Here is a 9,841-nt window from a genome sequence, read left to right on the forward strand (position 1 = left end):
GGTCGCTGTGAGCCCTTTTGAGTAAGCTCACCCTCTTCTCCTGAGTCTTCTCTCCATCTTCACACAATGGCTTGAATGCCCTTTCAAGTCAGGCATGCTGCTGGGTGCAGAAGCCACAAGGATGCCCTGGGAGAGGTCCCTTCTCCCATCAGGAGGCTACTGGCTGGAGGGGACTTTCTCCAACACAGACAGCAAGCCAGGCAGGCTTCTATCAAATTCACCAGGTGAAGTCCAAGTGCCAGGGCATCAACTGGAAAGTGACATTCTAAGGGCGTAAGGCCTGCTGTCAGAAGGGTTGTGTCTTATTTATTTATTTGGCTGCACTGGGTCTTAGTTCTGGCAGGTGGGATGTAGTTTGCTGACCAGAAATCAAACCTGGGCCCCCTGCACTGGAAACAAAGAGCCCCAGCCACTGAACCACCAGGGGAGTCCCAAGGGTTGTGTCTTATTTTGCTATGTCTCTGGGCTCCATGCCCACTTGCCCACCCCAAGGAGTCTCGCCGCCCACTCCTAGGGCTCTTGCTCAGGGGTGTTGCATGGCCACACCTGCTACCGCCCAGGGGCCTCCCTTCTTCTGCCACACTCCTCAGGTCTCAGCAACAACTCCTCCCTGTGCCTGTCCAGTGGGTTGGAGGGAGTCACACAGCTCTAGATTCAAACTCAACTCTGTCATGTATTGCTTTTGTGACATGAAAGACATTATTGTGTCCCTTGGACCCCTAGCTTCCGCATATATAAAATGAGGATGTTGCAGGGTTAATGAACTATTTCATGCAAAGTATCTAGCAAAGCCTTGCAGAAGTTCAATAAACATTTACTTCCCTCTACTCAGTGCTCAGACTAAACTCTGTGCATATTTTCTCCTTTTCTCTGACAATTTCTCTCCCTAAAGGGCTCTGCACACCCACTGCTAAGCTGATTTGCAGGCTGAAGGTCTGAGCACGAGTAGTCCAACCACAGCAACACTGAGGGTGCCGGCCTCTATGGGGCTGAGTAGGGGCACTTCTCTCCACCCACTGCTGCTCAGAGGTGGACTATGGGCAGCCTGCCTCCATCCAGGTCCAAGAAGAAAGAGGTTGAGTTCTTACCTGCCTCTCCTTGTTGGATATCGAATCTGCTCGCACCTTCCAGGATGAAGAGAGGCTCTGATTTACCCTCCAATAAATCCTTAGAAAAGAGCAGGGGAAAGCCATGAGCATCTTTTATCCCTCTGTCTCCCAGGGTGGTACCCAAGATATCACTCTCCTCGTCTTTGAGGAGTAGAGGTTACTTTGTAAAGAGGTGTTTAGGATCTGAGTTAGGAAAGTTCCCCTCATTCTTCAGGTTTTGTTGCTAACAGGGAGGCAGATGTCAGAGGGGCATATGTGTAACTGCCCAGATAGGCAATGAATGCATGGGCAGACTGCACGAGGAGATAAGGACCAGGATCCTTACATCAAATGATCAGCCATCCTGGTCTCAACAGCAGTGTTTCATTAAGAGTCTATAAACAGCCAAGAAAGAAAAGAATGCATTTACTAGAGGAAACTTCTATGAACATAATCACACTGTCCTTGTGAAATGTCATCTCTCAGAAGTCAGTATAGGCATTCGGAGCTCCAGGTTCAAGTCCAGCCACGTGCTGTACAGGATGCAGGCTGTGTATTACTCAGGTCTTTGCCCACTCCTTGGCTAACACCCAGACTGATTCTGGAAGACCCCAGGCAGCTTCTAGGTTCTCCTGCAACCAGGAGCCCACAGGATTTCCTCAGCATCCTCTCTGTGTCCTGTAGCTCCATTGCATGGATTTGCATGATTTGGTATAATTGTTCCTGTGTCATTTCTTTTCACATTGACGAGAGTTCCCAGAAAACGGGGCTGCAAAGTGGAAATGGATTCGTCTGCTCAACAGCCATGAACATGTGAAGTCCTGTAGCTTGTGAGACCTGTCAGCCCTTCATAAACTGCCTTCCAGTTTCCTGGTGGAGCCTTCATGGGGCACACAAAGCTATGCGTGCTTGCAAACAAGTCAGCCAGCCCACTGCACCAGGCCTCCTCCCACCATCTTCTCTGCATACAACTGGCCCTCTCTGATGACCATGAAGGGGGCCCTCAGGCCCAGGTCCTTGCAGTGGAGCCCCTGAGCTGACCCTCTGCCCTACCCTTGGCTGCACAGAACTCAGGGTCTCTCTTAACACCAACAGGAAGGGCAGAGCTGTCACAGGGTCCTGAAGGGATCAGCTCTCCCAGTGTCAAAGCAACTTGGGGTGCTTCGGTGGCTCTAGTTGTCCCCTCCCTTTCTGCTGGAAGAGGGAACTCGAGGTCTTAGTGGAGGCTGGCTGGAGATCCTCCACTCAAGGGAGTTAAAGAAGAGGGTGAAGGCGTTTGGGTTTTGGCTCAGGTTTCTTGACCACCGCATAAAGAACGCTGCAGCTTCTTTGTCGTTTACTCCTGGTTTACCACCCTGATGGGCAGAACAGGGGTGGGTGTGCTGAGGGTCAGAAGAGCAGGACCTGGTGTGGAATCCTGTCTGCATTGTTCCTGGGACGACCTTAAGCAACTTCCTTTACTTTGCTAGAGCCTTGTTTCTTCATGTGTAAGAAAATGGGCATCAAATGAGAAAGTCGTGATGTCCCGGCTGCTGTGACCAAACCTTCATGGAGGACAAGATGCTTCATTGACAGTGATCTCCTGACGGACTTGCCAAACAGGAGTCTTCATTATTTAACAAATGAGGAAGGATGTGAAATATTAGTGTAGTGTCAGACAAGGGGCCTGTTCAATAAATATTGATTCCCTGCTTCTGTAGTATTTGCAAAATTAAAAAGACCACACTCATGGATAAACCTAGTGTCTCCAATGCATTCATTATTAAACAAGAGAGAATAAAAACATGAATTACACAGTCGAATTATAAATAAAAGAAAGAAAAAAAGAGCCTCACAAATATAGGTGGAAGAAAATGATAAAGAGAACAACTGATGAATTACAAAATAGAAACACAGCAAGATCAGCAAATACATTGTATTTAGGGAGAAGGTTTACTTAGACCCAATCTTTGGCTAATATGGTAGAGAATCTTATTTCAAATAAAATTAGAAATCTTGGTTTAACAATATAAAAACATGATGTAAAATTCTATACTAATTGGTTTAAAACATACTGAAGATTGTTGGACAAAAATTAATATGGCCCAAAATGATCCAAGTTGGTAAGTCACCTGACAATCAATAACCTTGATATAGCTTTTCTTTTAATGATTAAAGAATATCTCCCTAATATCTCTGTCAAGGCTTCTACACACAATTTTGTTGCTGAGTTCTCTCAAATTTTCAGGGAATAAACAACTCCTGTGTTGCTTGTAGATTTAGCATTAGGGGAAAAAAAAGAATCCTGTCATTGTTTATTTTAAGAAGCCAGCACAGCCTGGATGCCCAACCCGACACACACACACACACACACACACACACACACAGCCCCCTCACAGACTGATTTCACTTATGGAAAAATACTGAAATAAATACCTGGCAAGGGAATCAACAATAAATTATACAACTAACCCACTATCATCAAGTAGGGTTTGCCATAGAAATGTAGGATGCCAGGATGGATTCCTATCAGGATATCTGATGATATCAAATGACATTTACATAGGCCAAAAGAAAAATAATTGCTCTCTTTCCAGTAAATGCCATGAAGGCATTTCATAAATGCACAACTTCTTCTGATTCACCAGTATATTAAAATTAAGAAACTGCAAATTTTGCCAAGTAGGAACAGAAGGATACTTTAACATTCTGAAGATTAAATGGGAATTATTTCAAACCAAAAATCAGTCATCAAGTTCATGGACAAACACTAGAAGTGTGTGCATCAAAGCTGGGCACAAAACTAGCATTTTTTGTCTCTTTTTCTGAGCCACCTGTTCCTTCCTCACCCTGGGTTAAGAAGGGTCCTGGGCAATCCCAAAAGAGCAAAGGAAGGAGGAGACAGAAATCATACCCAGAAGCATTTCAGTCTGCTGGGCCGGCTTTCTGAGACCAGGCCCTCAGAGAAAACAGGTTAATATGCTTGGAAGATAAAAATCCTCTGGCTCTGGGTAGGTGCCCTGTCACCACGTGGGCCGGGTGCACCATGACGGTAAGGCAGTGTGACAGGACTGGTGATGGGCAGCCTCCACCCCGGGAGTGACTCAGAATCACCCAGAAGTTTTGCAGATATGCAGGCTGCTGGATGTAGGTCACTGGAGGTACAGTTCAGGATCTGCATAGCTCCTCTGGTGATTAAGTGATTTATCCTAGGTCACACGGGAGGCAGGCTGTGCATTAGACACTCCACCCACAGAGTGCCTTTGCCGTGGACCACACCAGCAGGCAGGGTCTTCAGTATTTTCTGATTCTGTGACATAGATTGGCCCTTTGAGGCCTCTGCAACATCATCCGTACAGAAGGAAGCTGTGATGGTTCATTTTATGTGTCAATTTGACTGGCTTACAGGATGCCTAGATATTTGGCTATACATTATTTCAAAGGAGTGCTTCCAGATGAAATTAGCATCTGAATCAAGGGACTCAGTAAAGGAGACTGCCCTCCCCAACGTGGATGGGCGCCATCCAAGCTATGGAGGGCCTGAACAGAACAAAAGGTAGAGGAAGGGGGAATTCACCCCTTCTCTACCTGACTGCTGCCCAGGGGCTGGGGATGACATCATCAGCCCCATTGGTTCTTGGGCCTTCCCGTGTGGGCTACACTATACCACCGGATCTCCCGGGTGTCCAGTTTGCAGATAGCAGACTGCGGGATGTCTTGCCTCCATAACTACGTGTGCCAATTCCTCATAACAGATGAAGTCACAGGCTATATCTGTGCAGTTACTATTTTTTATGTCCTATAGGAGATCTCGACCTCTCCCCTCTCTGCATCCACACCCACACCCATATCTGAAGTGGTATGACAGGCACTCCACTGCAGTCAACCTTGGAGGGGTCTTTCTAAGGTGGCATCACTTCCTATGTTCTAGACAGTGATTCCTGTGTTCTTTTCAAGAGCTCCTCATGCCCTGCCCCAGACGGTTGCTGCTCTGGGATGGGGAAACCCCAGGCTTAGCGTGCTGGCTTTCAGACACAGCCCCTTTCAGCCAGTGACCAGAGTTCAGGCAGGGCCAGGTGGCAGCGTCACTCCCTTTTCTATTTTTTGTTAGAGAACTTTGCTTTATTGGAATCAAAGTTCTTTGGTGCTGTGCTAATTGTCTGTTGCTGTGTTCTCTGTCTGTTGCCTTCTGTTACCTATTGTTAACCCCTTCCTTTCTGGGACAACTTATGTTGGAACCAAGATGAGTCACATCTAGTAAATGGTCCTTTCGGAAACTCTGCTCTGGTTACTTGGAAGATGAATGTTGTCATCTGGGTAAGTGACATTCTGGGCTTGCCACAGGCCAGAATCCACAGTGGGGCTGGGTGCTGAACCCTGAACCTGTTTTGGGCCCACAGCCCATTCTTCAGGTGTGTAATGAACATGTTTTTCACTAGAGAATGAAGACAAAGATGAAATTTCAATCTCTTACTCTGACATATTGGTGACCCTGCTGTGAAGATCTCTATCCACAATTCTGTGCTTTCCAATATGGTAGCCACAAGCTATATTAGCTACTTACATTTAAATGAAATTAAATCTTCAACACCTCAGTCACACTGGCCACATTTCAATTGCTTGATGCCAACATGCGACTAGTGGCTCCTGTATTTGCAGAAAGGACATTTCCATCCTCGCAGAAAGTTCTTTTGGATGGTGCTGATCTATTGAATGAGGATAATATCATCTGGGCTTCCCTAGTAGCTCAGATGGTAAAGAATCTGCTTGCAATGCATGAGACCTGGGTTCGATCCATGGGTTGGAAAGATCCCCTGGATCCCCACTCCAGTATTCTTTCCTAGAGAATCCCATGGAGAGAGCCTGGCGGGCTACAGTCCATGGGATTGCAAAGAGTCAGACACCACTAGCGACTAACACACACACAGACAATAGCATCTTCCTCAGAGGCCTGTTATGGCAACTAAATGAAATGTTGTATGTAAGGTGCTTAGATTAATACTTAGCATAGAGACATGCTTGATAAATGGAATTTGATATTATTCATGAGATAAAATTTTTAGAAGAAAATGACTCTACCAAATTTAGTTCAAGGAAATCTCATGTAGAGTCTCTGAGTACAGGCGTAATTCTTGGCATCTCTCCTCCCGAGGCTGGGGCTGCAGGAAGCGTTGAGGAGGATGAGGAGTTGGGTCCTTTCAGCGCCTTTTGCTCTGGGCACAGTCACAGGCATTTATGGAACCTGACTGCCTGCTGGTCGGGGGAAGGGAGGGTCTGGGGAGTGGGTTACTGATTCCTTAAACCCAGAAAAGCTGAAGGAAGCAATGGGAGGAGCTTCTACAGTAGCAAAATGGATCAGGTTTAATTGTTAGAGAGAGAGGAGATAAGAAGGAAGAGGTAGACAAAACGAGAGAGCGAACATGAGCTACATGGGAAACAACCTTTCTTCTTCGTGTAGAAAGCCAAGCCTCGTTTCATGTCCCTGACTCTCGCTCTGTTGCTGAACCTACCAAGCCTGAGTGAGTACTTGAGGTAGGATGATATCCATGCTGGTTTAGCAGTTCCCTAGAGTAGGATGCTTTCCCATTGTCTAGAAAACTCAGAATGCAGAAATGGCCTAAGGAGCCTTGGTGCCACCTCAGCTGCTATATACCTGAAGTTCAGGGGATGCCAGTCAGGTCTCTGGCCAGGCACTGAGCAAGCTTTAGATTGGGAGGCACTCTTCTAACAGAGATAGACAGCAGAATGTGAGAGGAAAAGCACCCTGCACACTCCCTGCCAGCCTCCTCTGGGCTCCCCAGATGGTTTCCTCTGACCCACATTTCTCCTTAAAAGTGTCTGCTGAAATTGGCTGAAGACTGGAACTGAGATGACTGGACAGTGAAAGCCCAAGGAATCCTAGGGGATGGCCCCTGTAGCTGCTACACTATGCCATCCCTCTCAAATTAATCGGAGTAACAATAACTAGTGTTTAGTAAGTTCTTACAATGTGCTAGACAATGTTCTATGTATTGTCTTCATTTATTCCTTAAAATAATCTTGTTAGGCATTGGTACCATTTTTATCCTCACTCTTTTCACCTAAAAAAAAAAAACGAAAAGACGGGCAGAACACAGACAGAGATTGATTCCTGGTTACTCAGACAAAGCAGGAGATTCTATTGATGCACAATATATTATTAGCAGCAAACAGGAGCCTAAAACACAATATGAGGGAAAGTGCAGTATGGGGAGGAGGGGGTGCTTTCCAGTTGGCTCAGTGGTAAAGAATCCGCCTGCCAATGCAGGAGATGCAGTTTTGATCCCTGGGAAGATCGCCTGGAAAAGGAAATGGCAATGCACTCCAGTATTCTTGCCTGGAGAATCCCATGCACAGAGGAGCCTGGTGGGCTACATACAGTCCATGGGGTCACAAGGAGTCGCATGACAGCAACTGAGGATGCAGGCACATAGTATGTGAAGTCAGAGATTTTAGTTTAAATCCTGCTCTTTCCCTAACTATGTCACATTGTGCAAGTCACATCACCTGTCTGAACCTGTTCCCTCATAAAACTGGGAAAGAACAAAAAACAGAGAGAGAGAAGACATATGGAAAGCTCTGAAAAATACAAGTGTTGAGTGCTGCCAGTTGCGATAAGGGATACAAAGAAATATCCTCATATACATTTTAAAAGAAATGTGGGAATGAAAATTGATCCCCTGGTAGAGTTTTTGGATGGATAAGCTTTGGGGTGAGATGGAAAATGGGAGTAAAATGTACTTGGCCCCTGGCTGCCTCTGCTATGGGTTCCTGGAATGGTTCTGTGTGAGTCATTTCATTTCTGTTTGCCTCAGTTTCTCCTTGACCCCAAAAGACATCACAAATTGAGATGTTGCTGGAATTAGATAATAAAAAACTCAATCCTTTCTAAATAAAAATGTTATAAATCCAACACTACAAATATAGTCTCACATCTATTCCTCAGTACCTTGTGGAAAAAAAAAACATTCTAAAAGAATCTCATCTGAAAATAACAAAGGGAGGAAAAATATAATCTTTCCAAGCTTTAAATAGAGTTCTCTGCTCAGTTCTCCTCAGGAGTGAAGTCCAGAAGAGAGTCACTGGAGACTTGTTGCTTCTGGCTGGTGAGATGGATCCTAGAAGTTTGAAGCACCCTCATCTTAACTAAGCAGCATCCTCAACTCCATCAGATCCCCACTCACCCTCGCCTTCCCCAAAGCTACAAATTGGTCCTGAATTAGGACAAGAGATGGTTACTCCAGGGTTTATGTCTTGTTCCATCATCAGAAAACATCTATTCTGTATATCCTAACCTGGCTTCATTGAGTGTGTTCCACAGAGTTCTTGGCGTTTCATTCACATTCAGTAACCCTGGTGATATTATAATCATTAGCTTACTAGACATTATACTCTGCCCTCTTGTTTTAGGTTCTGCTGTCTGCTTTTGGAAGCATGAACAGGATGTTTGAGCATCAGTGCCCTCAAAGTGGCCCTTAGCCAGGTCCTTTGTATCGTTGAAAATGACGGCAAAAGAATGTTTAGTGGACTGAGAAATTTCCCTTGGAGCTTCATGTCCTGAAACTGAGATGGTTCTAGAAAAACCAAGAGGGCTCACTTGGTTGCAAGGTAGAGTTAGTGGTCATCTGTTGGGGTTGGGGAGTCAGGGGATTTGAACATTGCCACAAAATATCTCTAATTTTACAACTGATGTCTAAAACTCTTTCATAGGTGATCAGCCTTTATAAGACTAAAAATACAAATACACGTGAGAGAGGCAAGGCAATTGTTGAAATTCATCCTATTGTACAAGTGATTGACATGTTATCTTCCCTTTGAGTAAACTCTAACTGGGAAAGAAAAAAGAAAAAGACAGCGATACCTGAACAGAATAAAGAGTGACGAACACTGACAGAGGGGCTCGTTTATGGAGATGGAAGAGACCCTACAGCTACTACTACAATCCTCATACCTTTGTTTCCCCATTTTTTACGTGGGAATCCTGAGGCATGTAACCTAGTGATATGCTGTGTTAGAACTGTGTTAAAACCCAGGGGTCCTGATTCCTGGTATAGAGTCTTTCCATCCCACTGTGGATGCAACACTATAGCTGAGGGGATCAGATGAATTTCAGTCTCCTTCCAGTTTGGTTTGGGCCAGCCCTGAAAACCAGGTTTCAAGCCCATCCATTTTTAGTGGGAAGTACCATGGGAGACAGTCAGAGGGCCCAGGAGATGGGCATGTCCCTGGTGGGGAATTTCACTCACCTTTGGCCGCATCCAGCTTAGGTTGGAGAGGTTTTTTCCCTTGAGGAGCTGCAGACCTATGGAATAAGTCTCAGCAGGGAATGTCTCATCCTCAAACAGCAGCCCTCTGTTTAGGCAATGATCCCACAAGGAGTAAAAGTCCTGCTCCTTGAATTTGATGATGGGGGTCTTGGCTGGAAACTGCTGGTTGTGTGCCATGGTTCTTCCTAGAAGAGGTATCAGATCTTTCCTTTTGGGTGAGAAAAATAGGTATTTTTTAGGGATAAGTTGTCAGGAACTTTGCATCACTGGATGTGAGCCCTGGAAGGCATTCAGATGTCTGCCACCTTCACAAGTGAGACTGGAACCAGGTAAGTTCTGTCCCCTGTGGACCCAGCCAGTTGGTGGGGGGTAAACCCAGACTAGAATCCAAGAAAACTTCCTTCCAGGTCAGTTTTCAATCTGCCTACTGAACAGCTTTTCAGGATGCTTTTACATGCATGAGAGACTATTTGCACATTAATGAACATT

At 45.5% G+C, this 9,841-nt stretch overlaps 1 protein-coding gene across 1 annotated transcript in view; it reads right to left on the reverse strand.

Moving 5' to 3' along the window:
* CAPN13 (calpain 13) overlaps positions 1 to 9,529 on the reverse strand; it is a 57,608-nt gene extending 48,079 nt beyond the window's left edge. Inside the window, exons 1-4 of the mRNA XM_070292321.1 lie at positions 9,332 to 9,529; positions 4,160 to 4,170; positions 2,061 to 2,067; positions 1,089 to 1,143 (exon numbers count right to left, since the gene is read on the reverse strand). Of these exons, the coding sequence (XP_070148422.1) occupies positions 1,089 to 1,143; positions 2,061 to 2,067; positions 4,160 to 4,170; positions 9,332 to 9,529 (271 nt within the window). The remainder of the gene's footprint in view (positions 1 to 1,088; positions 1,144 to 2,060; positions 2,068 to 4,159; positions 4,171 to 9,331) is intronic.
* Positions 9,530 to 9,841: the final 312 nt, after the last annotated feature.

This window comes from Ovis canadensis, chromosome 3, assembly GCF_042477335.2.
Source record: "Ovis canadensis isolate MfBH-ARS-UI-01 breed Bighorn chromosome 3, ARS-UI_OviCan_v2, whole genome shotgun sequence".
Taxonomy (NCBI): Eukaryota; Metazoa; Chordata; class Mammalia; order Artiodactyla; family Bovidae; genus Ovis; species Ovis canadensis.